The 16,833-nt window shown below is 45.3% G+C and overlaps 1 protein-coding gene across 4 annotated transcripts in view; it reads right to left on the bottom strand.

Moving 5' to 3' along the window:
- Positions 1–11,020, bottom strand: part of kremen1 (kringle containing transmembrane protein 1) — a 40,771-nt gene extending 29,751 nt beyond the window's left edge. The window contains exon 1 of one of the 4 annotated variants that reach the window (XM_048988629.1): positions 10,953–11,020. In XM_048988629.1, the coding sequence (XP_048844586.1) occupies positions 10,953–11,016 (64 nt within the window). In that variant the 5' untranslated portion in view covers positions 11,017–11,020. Of the gene's footprint in view, positions 1–137; positions 1,803–9,865; positions 10,171–10,952 lie in introns of those variants that run through there. The other 3 variants (XM_048988620.1, XM_048988646.1, XM_048988635.1) reach the window with 3 other exon arrangements.
- Between the last annotated feature and the right edge of the window lie 5,813 nt (positions 11,021–16,833).

Here is a 16,833-nt window from a genome sequence, read left to right as displayed (position 1 = left end):
CATGTGTCTGCTCCTGTCATGATATATGCAATATTTAAACAGGTTCCAGGGCATCTATAATCATGTGACATAAAATATCAGTAAGACAACACGTCTGGGTGAAATATTCCACCCAGATATTCATCACAGGTCCTCACCATGTTCTCAGCGTCTTCATGCTTGGCGATGGATTCCCACACCCCTGGGAAACGTTTTGGTAGTCCTGTGATGATTCAGGTTTGAGGGAGCCCAGTCTTTTCCATCAGACAGGCTATCAGCAGTAATGCAGACCTCATCAGAAATAATGTGGCATTATGCGTTATGGTCTTGGCAAAATCACCCGCGTCTCAGCCCCAGTGAGCATCTGTTGGACTGTGTGGTGTTAACTGGAAGAGGCTCCGTATTTAAAGCTGTTGCCAGGTTACTTGAGAACAGCCCGACACACTTATTCTCTCCATAAAACGTGTCCTTTCTCCACACTGGCATCGATTAATTCCACTGCGTGACCTGACGGCCAGAGAATTACAAAATTATGTGTTTAACACACGACCTTTACAATGATTTACTCGCAAACGAATCGACTGCAAACAAGAAACACTGAGCACGACAAACGGTATCTACCTAATTAATAATGGTGGCTAATGCAGCTGCACTGCGTTGATTCGCATGAATTGCATTGCTTGTCGCTCGCAAAACGAAACATCAAGTGTTCTGGAAGGGAGACTTCATCACCAGGTTTGGCATATTCATACAAAGCAGTCAGGCAAGGGCAGGCAGGCAGGCCAGAAGAGATTAAAAGGGAAAAAAGCGAAAGTACAAGGCAGCACTGTTAGCTAGTGCTTTATTAACGACCACTACATGGGAAAATGACGACTGAGGCAAACGTCTGTACACTTTCACACCTTCTACTCCATCCACTGCCTGCACTGACTGTTAGTCTGTGCTTACACATGCATCCACGCGCGATGACGCTACGCTTGACATTTTAGCACTTAGCTAACACTTGACATTTAGTGCTTAGTGGTCGTTAACAGCCACAAAACATTACTAGATGTGGCTCTCAGCACGACTGTACCAGGTACTGAATAAGAGGAAGACTTTTGTCAGACAGGCTTTGAAAAGACTTCTTTCATTTACGAGCGTATCTCATTTGAAGGTCAATGTCGAGAGGTGAAGGGTGAGTATAGGTGGCTCGGGGCTTCTCCCCCATGGGGTGCAGTGTCACAGAGCCCAACTAGTCATCCAGATCAGCTACTCCACTGGTGAGGGGAAAGGGTACCCCCCTCAGTAAATTTAACGTGACCACTGGTGGTCAGCACCATGTGAATACATTTACAATAAATTATTATTACACACTGACATGACTAATAGAGAATGGTGTGTGAGTGTGCCCTGTGATGGGCTGGCCCCCCATGCTGGGTTGTTCCCTTCCTCATGCCCCTTGCTTCCGGGATACGCTCCGGACCCCCCGCGACCCAGTAGGATTAGCGATTTGGAAAATGGATGGATGGATGAATTTTTTTTAACTTAAAGTATTGTAATAACGTTTTTATCTGACCAGTGAATAACACCCTCAGAAAAACACCTATGAGTCACAGGTCATAATCATCACTGGCTTCTCTGTCTCGATTGGGTCATATTGATTAGGTCATTTCGATTGGGTGAGAGAGGGGAAAGGATGAAGAACACGAGCCAATTGAACTGTGCCCCTCAATCCGTGATGCATTCAGGCCATGGAGACACATACGCCATTATGAGCGTGTCAATTGCACATGGGTGCCCATCGCTTAGCGTGTCTGTACACATCGCAATCCCCCCCCCCACCCCCGACATGTATTACACTGCCTACAGACAAGTATATCAGCCGGGCCACTGAATTCCACGGCAGCATCAGATTTCATATACATTTAGAACGATTTTATCTTGAAAACTGTTTCTTGTGTCGTCTTCGGTGCGGCAACACATTCTGCATGCATCTCGCCGATTTGCTCCATCGTTCTAATCTGATCTGACCGTTGAAACATTTAGTGAAACCCAAAAAAACGAAAGGAAAAAAAAATAAAAGAGGGTACTAACTACACTGTCGGCAAAACTCCAAGAAAGATCTCTCTGGGTCAGATTAGCTGAAGTCTGCCGCAGCTGGAAAACTGGAGAAACAGCCGGGGAAGAAAACAAGAAAAGAAAAAAAGACACGAATGACTCAAGGTGGAACTTCAAGTCCACCCGAGTTGAAGCAAAACATGTCAGAGAAGGAATGCGAACGTTTGCGATTTCAGTCTGGAGGAGTCTCCTGTTGTCTGAACCCCTCTGTCGCGTTAGCAATTCAAAGCGGGTTTTTACATGGACTCCAGGGACGACAGGAGGAGTAGGTGGCCAGTAATAAAAAGCACTGCCTTCGTTAATGGGGGGGGGGGGACTCTGTGCCGTCTGTGGGAAACGGATTCGACTATAAAGGTCCATTGATGGCCGACAGGTCGTGTTACAAGGAATCGTCCTGGAGAATGTTCTCTACTACCCCTCAGTCACAGCCCAGTGGACAGCAGTGGCAGTTTTGGTCACCACTGAGTGTGTCAGGTTACCTTGAATTTGATCATGTGGGAAGAGGGACAGGTATAGCCCCCTAGCCCCCCCCCCCCCCCCCCACCCAATAAAATAGCACAATTGTAAGAAGCATCTGTTAGTACGCTAGGATTCAGAACTTTGTGACACATAGTATTAATAGAGAATACCTGAGGTAGGCTTAAAGTACTCAGAAAGTATGCTTTAACAATACCCTAACTTCACAGAAAGTACGCTTAAGTTAATGATGAAAAAGTATTTTCATGTATAATAATGTTTATTAGGATTCCTGATATTCAGTAATAAAACTGAAGTGTATATTTGTAAATCATGGCAAGTTTTGACCGCTATAGAACTTGGAATGCAAGATGGAAGAAATCAAATGAATCGCTTTTGGAAAGAATTTACTATTTATTTCTCAAATGAATCACTCTTAGAATGAACTGACTATTTATTTCGGCTATGAGTAATGCAACACCAGTTGACATTGACCAAATGTATCGCCAGCGGCCGGACGTGATGCTCTGACCCCAGAAAGCAGCTCAGCTCCACCCATCACCGGCTATTTGAATCATTCACAGAAACGGAAAGGCGACAATTTGTTCCTTAAAACCGCAAAGCGACTCTGGACTCCTGACAAGCCAGAAGAACTGTGGTAAAAAAACATAAAAACATCCCTTTATTTTGAGAACCAAATGTTTTTTTTTCTTTTCACTGATGAGGACAGTTGGGCTGTGGACCACATACAGACGTCATGTAAAAAGTTCACAAGACAGGTCGTGTCCCACACAGAAGCAACATGATAGCCTAACATTACCCTATTGGTCAGGGCTTTTCAAACTGCACTTATACCGCATAAATATATGTCTGCCCAAAGAAGATTTAAATTTGGTCGAGTTATATTTGTGGATGTGTGTGTACTTTCCGTATATTTCAAAACTGACATGGAGGCACACTTCTTTTTATGAGGACGAACTTAATGAAAAGCAATCAGCAATAAAAAGTGGCCTGACCGTTGCGTCTGTAGCTGGAAAGCCATCTTTGAAGGGCCGCCTTGAATCCGCTCCCCTAAGAAGCGAAGCCCATAACTGAATGTGTTCTGTCAACGGAAATCATCATATACATCACACATGATCCCCTGGGCTTGAAACACTGCGCCTTTCGATTAAAGGGACTCAGCTGACTTCTGAAAACCCAACTCTTTGTAAAGCGATGCATTTGCATGCCTGTAGTCATAATGAGGCCGCAGTAACTTTGGCACTGGCAAACGCAGGCCGGACTCTGCGTGACGTCACGCTCATTTTCGGATTCTCTGCCGTCGGCGCACGCAGTCCGAGCGCCCAGCCAAGACAGAGAGATGCCATAAAGCCCCCACAGAGAATGGCACCTTGGAAATCGCTCACGCAATTCCCTCGCTCCTAAATGTCATGGTAAATAAGCAGGCCAGACATCCCTGGTCATGCATATCAACAACCGGAGAGGGGGGGCACAGGGACCCAGGATGAGAGGAAATATGCAACAACGGAGCATATTAATGATAATCCACAGCCCCCGTTGGGGGGTTTGTTTAGTGTTTTTTCGCTATTAGTTTATTAGCCCAAAGAGATCTTAGGTTGAAGGGCATTGTGGGAGTCTCCATTTACCCAGAACATATTAAGTATAAGGTGCGTAATTTCCATCATAGGAAGACATTACTGTATTCCGCACAAGCTGCTGTCATCAGGAATCAGAAGGAAGTGTTCTGAAGCTGGGTGCTGAAGCGGCAGACCGCAGGTGCGTCAGAGGCGCTAAACTTACAGTGATTTAGCTAGAATGCAGTACGCAGCATCAGTGTTGGAGGCAAGCATCAGTCCCATACGGTTATGGGGCGGCGGTTCTCTGCCTCAGCTCAGAGCATCGCCCTGACAGCTTAATTTCACATTGTCAGAAATTACCCACCCGAATGTATCCAGGCTGACGCAGAGAGTCCGGCACCACACTGTTCTGACCCCCCCCTCCGGCTGCAAGGCTGGTTCATCCAATCAGCTTGTGAGTGCCCCCCCCACACCCCCGCCGCAGGCAAATCAGTGGACTGCATCCTGAATCAGATCGGCAATCCTGCAGCATGCGGCCCCTGCATCATCCTTGCCTCCACCAAGCCCTAGAGATGCGCACGTCCTCATGGAGACTGGCCAACGCCAGCGGGGGTCTGCAGGGAAGTCCCTGGCCATTCCGGAACAGCCACCGGCCAGAGTAGGGAGCCCAGAGAACCACAGGGCGTCGCCTAGCGTGTATATATACCAAACAATGCGCTCCGTATTTTGCCGGCTGGCCGGAAAACAGGCGTCAGGACTAAACAGGCAAATATTTTGGTCTGCTGAGAACAAGCCTGGAACGCTGCGGTGGCCATCAGGGAGCCATGACCTTCGGCCTGGAGGGAACGTGGGGCGTAGCCCAGGCTAGTGAGGGCCGCTGGGGCTTTACAGAAGGAGCAGTAGTGAGGTGGCAAGGGTACGACAACAAATGTCCACATTCAGCCCTGACTTTGCTTAATACAGTGTTTCTCAACCCAGTCCTTGGGGACTCCGGGCCACGTTTGTGCTCCCACCCAGCTCTCAGAACACTTGTTCCCAGCATTCATTGCTTGGTTCAGTTATGATTGTTTGGTTTATGTGTTGGGAGCTGGGAGGGAGCAAAAGTATAGACAGCTGGGGGGGATCCCTGAGGACTGGGTAGAGAAACACTTAATAGATGAACGAAGAGCAAAATGGGGACCCTAAGCACAAAAAGACCCGACTGCCAAGTGGCATCCTAGAGCCAAACTCTTTATTCAGCCAAACATGTTTTTATCAAATCAAGGGCAATGGCTATTCTATTAATCCGGCCCCCTTTTCTGTAATCCCGGCCCCCTTTTGCTGTAAGGCCGGCCCCCTTTTCTGTAATCCCGGCCCCCTTTTGCTGTAAGGCCGGCCCCCTTTTCTGTAAACCCGGCCTCCTTTTCTGTAAGCCTGGCCTCCTTTTCTTTAAACCAGGGCACCTTTTCTGTAAGCCCGGCCTCCGTTTCTGTAAGCCCGGCCTCCTTTTCTGTAAGCCCGGCCTCCTTTTCTATAAACCCGGCCCCCTTTTCTGTAAGCCAGGCCACCTTTTCTGTAAGCCAGGCCACCTTTTCTGTAAGCCAGGCCGCCTTTTCTGTAAGCCAGGCCACCTTTTCTGTAAGCCAGGCCACCTTTTCTGTAAGCCAGGCCGCCTTTTCGTTAAACCAGGCCGCCTTTTCTGTAAGCCAGGCCGCCTTTTCTGTAAGCCAGGCCGCCTTTTCGTTAAACCAGGCCGCCTTTTCTGTAAGCCAGGCCGCCTTTTCTGTAAGCCAGGCCGCCTTTTCGTTAAACCAGGCCGCCTTTTTGTTAAACCAGGCCGCCTTTTCTGTAAGCCAGGCCGCCTTTTCTGTAAGCCAGGCCGCCTTTTCTGTAAACCTGGCCACCTTTTCTGTAAACCCGGCCACCCTTTCTGTAAACCAGCTGCCTTCTCTGTAATCCAGGCCGCCTTTTCATAGGCAAACTGACACGGCTCGTGCGGGATTTCCCATCACAGGAACAGAGTGTGTGATGGGGCTGCCGCCAGCTGCTGGGAGGGGGGTGAGACCGGAAGACCGGAACCACATCTGTGGGGCAGGCTCCCCAAGCCTGAGGGTGGGGCCCACATGCCAAGCCTGCGGCCTGCCAGCCTACCCCTCCCATCCCCCCTCCCTACCCCCAACTGCCCCGATGCACACTTACACCACTATAGCACTGACCTGTAATTACTGTCCTCCATGTCCTATTACTCTGCAGGGCAACAGAAGGGAATTTGGTTGGGTTGCGCTCCACCTTGTGGGGATTACACAATCTTAACAGGCCAGTAACTGGAAGCAGGGAGGGTCTTATTTAAGGCAGACTGGAGTTGTACGTATGGGGGGGGGGAGTCACTTCAACCCTGCAGGGACTGTCACCTGTTTCTGGGTGGGGGGGATGTCTAACCTATAACAAAGGCATGAATGCCTTTCATGTGGCACGTTGTTTTAAAACAGTACATAATTTATATATATTTCTATAGGCCTATACATAGAACTCAGATAAAGAGATAAAGAGCCAGAAACTCACCTGTATGGTGACAGCAAAAAAATAAAACATGACTGGAAACAAGTAAATGGCAGCTCAGTGGCCCCAGACAAAAAAGGCTTCCTTTACTTGCTTCAAAATTTTTCTACAAATTAAAATTGACACTAAATGGAACTGTTAGTCTCACTTATACCCTTAATGCGACAGTGCGGGTGTCCCCCCCCCTACATTTTAAAGTTTGCTTTAGTTGACTGTGACTGCTACAGCTGACACTCATACACTGGCGGGAATGGAAATCGTGGCTGAAAAGCGTGACAAACTGTGACAAATCCTTTCATGTCCCGTTAGTCTCACGGCAGCCGATCAAAAGGGGCTTCGGAGTATGTAATAAGCACAGACAGATGCGGTTACTCTGTTCGTCCGAACAAACTAAAGACTTATAAATGGAGGTGCAAACAAGTATTTACAAAAAACAAATACAGAAAACCGAAAGATAAGCCTGCATGAATTTCTTTGCACACCACACTGCTCAGAAAACTTTGAGGATTTTTCGCTAAAGCATCCTGGTACAAATTGCACCGTTTTCATAAAAGCAGAAAGGGATCAGTCTGAGCACCGTGATCTCCCAGTTCCCCAACGCAAATTAAGTAAACAGTCTCATTCCAACATCCTGTCCTATGGGTTTTTCTGGCAGGGCATATCTGTTTATAAAATACTTTCGGCACATTTCGTGACTGGCCGTGCTTTGTCCTCCCCTGACGGTACTGCCTTTCGTACCTTGAAATACGGGCGATCTCGCCCTCGCACTGACGGTGTGTCTTATAGGGCTCAGTCAGGGTGACGTGCTTCATTTCTCAGAGTGAAAGACATATAGATAGATAGATAGATAGATAGATAGATAGATAGATAGATAGATAGATAGATAGATAGATAGATAGATAGTGCCCCGCCCCCCACCAACACTGAGACGCGCGATGAGAACCCACGAGGGGGGGTCCCATTCACAGAGAATTACGAGCAAAAGACGCATTGTGATGAATGGCGACGGTCCGCCGAATAGAAACGCCTCCTACAAAACCCTCGCACTCATTTCTGGACGAATCAGCCTCCGTGCGCAAATACGACACCACAATTGGGGCTTTCAAGCGGCAACCGTATGCAGGAAAGCCGATGATCGGATTGACGTAGGATGATTTCCATTTAAATTCCTGACTGTAGTGCGTCTAGGGAGCAACGATGCAAAGGTCAGGGCTGGACCTCTCACTCCTTCTCACGCTGCCCTGGCTTGGTAGGCCCACTAGAACTTACCCTTAACACCATGATGACCATGCAGTCCTGAGTAGACGCGTCATGACCTCCAGCTATCTTACAGCTCCAGGTTAATTAGCTGCAGTTCTTGACTCTGCAATAGTCAGGTCTTGAGCAGCATCCTTATTGGTGGAATGAGGAACAAGCAACGCGACAAATTAACTGCAAAAGAGACAGCAGAAGACTTTCTCTTCTAAGCGCTCCTGGCTAGAAGTGCCCTGTCGCAGCCTTTATCTGAAAATTCTGGAGGTCATATTGTGAGTATTGTAGGAAACCGGTCCTGCCATGTCATTACGACTCGATAACACAAATCGTTGTCTTGCTATCTGTATCATCCTTATCTTTCAGCACCAATATTAAATTCCTGGCTTCGCACATCTAGTTAGACTTAAGTTTCTCTCATCTTTCATTCCTCAGTCAGTACGATCTGGCAGAAAGGGCCTCCATTCTCTAACTGAATTTCCTGCGTGTTTAAAAAGACCCTTTTTTCATGAATTATTAATTAACCCGCAATAATTCAGGACTTACAAAAACACGCTGCATTGACAATAAGAAAGAACACCAACGCGGAAAAAAGAAAGGAAACATAACACGCACGAGTGGACAAGCGTGTTTAATGCAGGGCATCATTGTTTATAGAGTAAATACAATCATAAACGCTGGTGGCAGAGTGAATGCGAAATTAGGCTTAACATATCTTTAACAAGCATCATACCGAATGCAGTCCTTTCTAAAAATCGGGTCAGCAGCTGCAATACATAAAATATACTAACCTATCTGAGCGCACATGTAGTCTAAAGTATAGATGTTTCCATAAAGATATTTAGCGATTTATACAGGTTTATACAGGTCAACTTACACTGTAAACGTTAAAAAGCAGAGTACAGTAAGTTTAAATACACTGTTAATACAGAGGTACATATGGCGATACTTACAGTTCCCAGATGGTTAAAACCTCTAATTTGAATTCTAGGCTATAATTAAGAAACAAAAAAATTAAAAAGCAAAGCACAAGGATTTGCTTTTTAAACATGAAACACTACACAAATTACAGTAAGACAACGCCGGTTTATGCGGTAGTTATTGAATATTTAAGTGAATAATTTCTTTATTCCCCGAGAGAAACTCATTTGAAAGGAAATGCCCGTGCAGGCGCGCGCTTTGGGAAAGTGCACCGAGCAGAGCCACCCGCGTGCCTTAAATCTGCGCAAATCCGGGCTGTAGCCGTTTGTATCTCCTCGATGCTTTAACATTTGCAAACCGTACAGCCGTGGCTTCGCCAAATAAGAGAAGGATACCAGTAATTTGTTTACCTGTAGTTAACGAGTCTCCCGGTATAAAAGGCGAGACCGCGATGCGCAGTCCTGCGCCTTTTACTAGACAAACGGCGCTACGTCTTAAATACACTGCGATCTACGTCTGACACCAGCCCGAAGTAATAATACGGCACCGTTTCAATAACGCATCTGATACAACCCGCATTTTCACCTCTACTCTCAGTTCTCCTTCCAATGAGACACTGAAACGAATAAATGACGAAGATCTGGGATCACTACAGTTATTCGTTCTTTTTGTATATGCCGTATGATTAACGATAATTTTGGCATGGACTACATTCACTGTATCGCATGCATCTGGTTACACTATCTCCCCCCCCACTTCTAGTTGGAACAAAACATCCAATACGTTTGCTTGTGTGTCGGCTGGATCGCCGCACGTCGCTTGGGAGAAAGTTATGAGAAAGCAGAGATCTGGAGTAAAGAAATCGTACTTTGCCAAATCTGGTGTTCTTTCTTTTTTTTGCAAAAAGTTCCGGACTCACTGATTCAAGGTCAGCTTTGTGCCCCTGGCATCCCTTCATGGGAATTCACTGGCATCCCGGTGCTGACACATACCGACAAACTAAACAGAGATCAGGAGTCAAAAAAGTTGCCCTAATAACTCACCCGTCTGAAAGGCAGCAGATGTCGCCGCGGATAGAAAGGCAACCACGAAAAGCGCAGCGATCGGCGAAGGATCCATGGTTCGCTTTGGTCTGCAGAGTGTGCGCCGTCCTTTCGGGATAAGGCAGGATCAGGGTGGGGGGCGTAGGGGGTGGGACGGACCGCAGGTGACTCGCTTTGGGGCAGCCGCACGGACTGAAACGTCAAGCCGCGCCGCCGCGGAGTCCGCAAACGCCCGGCCGTGAGCGTCTGGACCCTCAGCGGAGATGTGAGTCGCACGGACGCCCGAGATAGCGGGGTGGAGGGGGGAGATAGGGATCCTATTTCGCATCATGTGACAGGAAACCCAGGCAATGGCTTCAACCTGCACAAGCAGGCATGGAGCGACTGGTTTCCAGTCAAACTTTACCATGGCACGCCGATCTGTCAGTGGAATGAATAGGAGTGATGATTCTGCGCCGTCACTCCACCGAGTGTTTATAATTATTATTGTATTATTGTTTTCCTGGCAAGCAGTTCAGGATTGACATAGGAATTTGGGGTATTCGTTTTTAAGCTCTTCTCTATCCTAATTGTATGATCTACTATTCTTACTATTTATTGTTTTCCAAATTGATTCATATAAATGTAGCCAAATAAGATTGGTTTTGGATAAGATCTCACGATAACACATGCAGTGATTTTTTTGTTTTGTTAAATCTGTCCTTTAACAAATAAGGTTATCTCCTTGAAGTATCGCGTGGGTATATGGCAGTTCCCATTTTTCATAACTTAACAGCAGCGATAACCGATTAATAATTATGGAGTGAACTTTCATAACAATACAATATTGCAGTCGGAACGACATTTAAACTAACCATCGATTAAAAAGCTGAAAATTACTAGAAGATCGATATATATATACAGCATTTCGTCACATATTGGTGAAGTTCTGACTTTGTTTCACGTGAACCAGGTGTGCATTTTACGTACTTATCGAAACTGACACTTAAAAAAACTGTCATAATCTCGGAAGGGCGCCATCTAGTGGATGAAATGCCTTAAGAAAGGAGTTAAGTAAAACGCACGAGAAACAAAAAAGATCTCCCACCGTGGTCGGGAAGTGCGATCTTCGAAAGCTTCAGATCCAACACCATCATTCTATTGCTCCACATCAACCACCACTGTGGAATTAAAATTGGACATCGGTAGGCCAGGGAGGTTGGCATATTGGGACTGTGTGTGTCTTTAGGCCTTAGGCAAGAAGAGATTGTTTTGAATACTGTGTGACCTCGCTTCGAGATAGCTGCCTGCAGTAAGTTCCGCAGACCCTGAGGAAAGCTCGGGCCTTGGAGAGGCAGACAGCAGAACAAAGGGGGGGGAGAAACCACCTGCAGGGAGAGATTCGAAGCTGCCCCAACTGGTGCACAGCGAGTTATAGCTTTATAGAATAGTTGTGGCAAACAATATATAGCAAGCTATGCGGTAGTGCAAATGTATAAATAATTGTTAATCATACTAATCATATGTTAACCATGTATTGGCAGTGATTCAATGACAATACGTCAATACGTTAATCATTAATCAAAGGACAACTGAGTATTTACAGTGATTCAATGTCATGTAATCAATATCTATATTCATATCTCCAGTAGGAGCCTAGCAGTCGAGACATGTTCTGGTAGACTGAGTAGAATGGGTGGACTTTACCTTGCCACCAAGGTGAACCAATAGAATTCGAAAATTGTGTTTGTTATACGTTTAAGCTTGGTTCATTGGTGTGTTGTGACCAATCAGGATTTAGACACCCTTACTGTGAAGTGGGAGTTATGGTATATCAACTGGTTGCTCGGAGAGCTAAAAAAGAGATCTTGGTACCGAATGCCAGAGTGTGATGAGAACGCTTTGCTGAGTTGCTGAAATAAAAGAGATTTTCCTTTACCTCATCAAACTGAGAGGTCCGACTTTTATTCTAAGTATTATATTCTAAATTTTTCTACCACACCACAATTTAGAAAAAAATCTATAAAGCCTATAGGGCAGGACACAGCAGTCAGTGAGAATAACACGCAGACGTCGATGAGACAAAAAGAAATGACCGTCTTATAGTACCGCCTTTTAAATCATTTCATATGACATCCATATGATTTTTCTTGGTAATATATCAATACGAAACAATAAATAACGTCGTTCAAAGGCTTGTCTTATTACCGCGTAAATATGGCTGTAAATATAATCTTTGTCATTTAATTTTTGCGTTTGCCTCCCACGTTTTTTTGCGTACACTTTTGTCTCTAGTATATGTAATTTTTATTGTATCGATCCCTGGGCGTGAAAGAAGTGTCGTTAGTTTATTAGCGCAAAGCAATTTATAACTTTCCAAGGTATGTGTGATTGAAATAAAGCATCTAGATATGATTTTAATTTCCTTTGGTTTCTCTTAGCTGAGTTAATAAAATTAGCGAGGCCTACAAAATGTGTATGTTCAGTCTGCATGCGAAGGCCCATTAAATAATCCTGTAAATTACATTTGAAGTGTTCCTTATAAAGGACCCGCAGTGTATTATTGCATATCTTGTTTTATTGAAGAAAATGTCTGTAAGCCGAAACGTTACGCGAACTATCTTCTGACTATAATCACCAGGTTTGCAGGTCTAGGCAGGCCTACTGGCGTGTCTACTACAGTTATTCTAACTCTGGTCCGTCTGCCTTTCATCACCGCTGCTCTCTCATACAGCTTTGTGATATTTATGTTCTCTGCTTATTCACTTGTTTCCATACTACACCTTAACACAATTTACACAGGAAGAATGCAATTTTTCAGTGTGGCCAAAGTGGTCTTCGGAGGAAGTTTATGATAATTACGCAGAAGAACTCTGACGAGTCTTCCCGGGGGACGGAGAGCCCTTCTAGTCTTTTCTAGGCAGTGTAGCCCCCCCCCCCCCCCCAACAAAGTGTGCCCCCTAATTAAGTCTGTCCTCATATGGAATTCAATGCCCCCTCCGCCCCCCCACCGACTCAGCGTGTTTACTTTGAGTGTCTGCTCGTCATCGTCTCCGAAGACGCACTGGTACCCACATGATTGTGAGAGTCAGGAATCCGCAGAGGAACCACAGAACAGCCATCAACTCATTTGGAGGACAAAAGCCCCAAAAGTACAAATTCCTAAACAAGAGGGATGGTTTGTCTTTCTGTTACCACAAACAATATGCACTCTGTTCTGAAAGGAGCGATGATCAAGATGTTTAGTGCACTGATAATGCACACAGACAAAAGACAAAAGCAAATAAACATCGGCAAATGACTCACTTTATCTGAACACATTTTTCATTGCTTTTCTCAGTCCTCTTTCTTTCATTTCTCTTTATGAGTTTTGCACTTCATGGTTGGGCATTTTGGTGAAGTATATCAGATTAAATACCTTTCTCGAGATTACAGTTAAAAAGTCTGCTGAAGATTGGTTCCAATTCTTCATGAACGAGTACACTCACTGCACACTCCTCACAGAAGAAAACGAAACAAATTCATACATTAAATATCACTGTTCATTACAATAAATATGAGCAACGACCACAGTAAATGGGGAAAACTTGTGAGCAGAAACTTCTATAAATTAAGAAATGCATTATGGGTAATTGAGACTGAGTTATATTATTTGTAATTCTAACCTAATAACTACATTTGAAAACAACATCTGATTTAACTTTCTCTTTCTGAATTAATCATATCGGTTCAAAATTTGGTAACGAATTGCACTATGTACAAATAGCGATGTTTTCCCAGGGTTAATGAGGTCTTTCAAGTGTGCATATCCTTAAGGGGACATTACTGTCTTCTGAAGGTATTCTTCATGGTGAAGAGCAAACACTAGTATTGACTGTCCCTTCAAGGTCTTCAGTAGTAAACCAGGGGAGGTTTCCTGTGGCGTTTGTTTGAGGCTCTGGCCACAATGACTCTGGAAGCTTTTGTCATATATATATATATATATATGTATATATATGTAATTGTTTGTTCTTGTGGGTTCAGTCCTGGTTGGTGGGTTCAGTCCTGGTTGGTGTGTAAAGGTCAGCTGCACTTGGCCAATCAGCATGAATCTCAGCCATTTCAAGCAGCATGAATCACCAATCCCCTGTGTCCTGGTCTCTAATTAGCAGGTAGCGATGCTTACAAATGCTACTGCTTTGCCAAACAACCACTTCTTCCTTCATCCTGCCCCAGAGACAAGGTTCGTAAAGCACTTAAAAGTGACAAGTGTCCTAAATCATCGTGACCCGTTCCATCAGCTATGGACAGGCAGCCTACTTGGGAATGAGCCTGCTAAGAAAAGGTGGAGTTGTTGTTACAGACCCCAATAAAGTAGGTTCACTGTACTTGAAATGTCATTTTAGATAAAGGAAAATGGACAGTTGTTTGTTTAGTTATATTATGTTGTTGATTGTTGGTTTAAGACACACAGTAGGATTTGCTCAGACTCTTAAGTGTACAATTAATCAGCCCAATTGCTCTGAAATATGTGATTGGCGGGAGAGTTCGCTACAGTTTAATCAACAGCAAAGACTGTAAGGCTGATTTAAACACAACAAACACACGTAGCATGACTTCGTGGGAAGACATTAACTTCACCCTTTTTGTCTTGAAGGAACATAAACAGTTAGAAAAATTCCACAATAGGCGATCTACTTTTCAAAAACATAAATGTGGTTTCGCGTTCCATGTCTGGGGGGGGGGTGAGGTTATGGATAAGGCTGCTGCTCTGCTGAGAGAGAGAGAGAGAGAGAGAAAGAGAGAGGGGAGCTCGTGGGACTTCCTGAAAGACGACTTCCATTTAAGAGCCGACCACATGTCAAAAATAAAAAGGCAATTCTGTGGCTTTCCATTCCGGCATGTAAAGGCAGCTTCCACATCCGGGAGTTTGTTCTGTGGCCGGGATAGTGGAAAGTCGCCCGCCTCCCCACCCCACTTCACCCGTGGGGATAAGGCCCTGGGGGGGCACCTGGCAGAACAATCCTACACTGGGCCGAGTTGGCCATTGCCCACGCCGGCGATCATTTTGACCTTCCTGAAAGCCCTGTACTTGTGAGCGAGCAGCAGAAAACTGCTGGCGATGAAACCTTTGTGCTTTTCTACAAATAAACATGCTGCAGCTCGCCGGGCGCCCAGACAGGACACCAGTCATCTGCAGCTTGGATCCTCACAAAAGCAAAACACAAAAACAAAGCAATTGGCTTTGGGAAATTTTCAAATGGTGCGACATGATTCGTCGAGGTGCACCGAGGAGGCGGAGGGTGTCCAATGATATGCAAGGAGCCCGAGACGCAGGCAGCGAACGCCTCTTTTTCCGTCTCAGTAAAATCCTACGCGGGGCTTCCATAACGAGAAATGCAAATTGCCAGGTGGATATTGTGTACGTTTCTGCCTTTGATGGTACCCGGTGCGGGCAGGAGCAGCACCGAGCTTTGGTAGCTCTGCCCAGCCGGAGTTCAGCCTTTACCTCACTCGAAGGTGTCCTCCAGACACTGATCCCGGGCTAAATCAACACCACCTGCGACGGCATTTGTTCAATTAAAGCCTAACCGATGTGTAAACATGATTAACAATGCACTTACGCCTGAAACAAGTGGTGACATCACCTCTTTTGTGTCCCCATTCCCAATCCTAGCCCATGAAGTTATCTGGACGGCCTCCAACAGCCAGTTTGGCGATTTGCGTGTTATGCTCTAATTAATCCAAATGAAACAGGGCAAGCAGGCCAGGATTTTCTCATTGGTATTCTGGCTTAACAGCCCCAGAGGTCCATGGACGGCCCATGTAGTGCTTCATTTACCTACTCCCCTTGGCTAAGACTGAGGAGGCGTAACAACATGGACCCCTCCCACCCATGGATGCTCCGCCTTCAACAGGAACTCACAAATATTCACATTTACTAGTCCATCTATCCTTTCCTCCATCATCTGTTTCTTTGTTTTGTGACTATACCAGAAAACCCTATATATTTCAATAAGAGATGCCTTAAACTCTTAGCTGATGCTGTATGTGACCAAACTGAATGGAGAGCCATTTCTCCTAGGTGAATGCAGATCTAGGAGGTGAATACTCAGTCACTGCTTCCCCTCAAACAGCAGAATAGGGGCATTCTATTATTAATGGGGGAGGGGTCCTTCTATAGCAGAAACCCTATTGACACAGCCCTCCCGAATGGGGTGACAGACCGTGAAGCTTTTGAAAAGATGATTTTAGAGGACATTTCAACTGGCAAAAGGAATGAATCTTTCAGAAGGAACGATCCACTTAAACTGAGGTGGAACCCATTATAAACACTGGATCCATATTTTAGGTAGATCCTAAAATCCTGCCGGTCACATTCTGCATGAGGTTTATGTCCCACTTTAGATCAGGAAGGTGTTTCTTTTTTCTAGCATCCACTCATGAGAGGAAGAACACATCTGCCGTCAGCAGCACATCTTCACGCCATCAAAAGTTATTTCTAAGATGCACAGAAAGTTCCAGAACCTCAAGGTCTGAAATGGGTGATGCCACTCACTGAGAACCACATCGGTGAGACTTGTTCTGTATATACAGTATATGTATATTTAGCAGACACTTTTTGCCAAACCAACATACAAGTGAGGAAAGCCTGGGGTGAGAGAGCGGGGTAAGGTGTCCTGGGAGCATTTGGGGTTAAGGGACTTAACCTTAACCTCTAATAGTAATATGAATAGTCTGCCAGTCATGGGATTGGAACCCACAAACTTCTGGACCAAGGCACAAACTCCTAAGTCACTGAGCCACACACCAGCCAGAGAATTTATATGTACATTAGGGGTGCTCCTGCGGATGGAAGCCTGTCTGTTCTGCTGAGCAGAACTAGATGTGCCATTGGGGCTGATATTGGTGTACATATAGGTAAACTAATCTGACAAGCTAAAAGTCATCTTGATTTAGTCTGAAACAGAAATCTGACAAAAAAGAAATCTAGAAATTGAGATGAATTC

The sequence above is a fragment of the Brienomyrus brachyistius genome, chromosome 2, assembly GCF_023856365.1.
Source record: "Brienomyrus brachyistius isolate T26 chromosome 2, BBRACH_0.4, whole genome shotgun sequence".
Lineage (NCBI taxonomy): Eukaryota > Metazoa > Chordata > Actinopteri > Osteoglossiformes > Mormyridae > Brienomyrus > Brienomyrus brachyistius.
The sequence above is the reverse complement of the archived record's forward strand: the minus strand, read 5'-3'. Positions and strand labels throughout refer to the sequence as shown.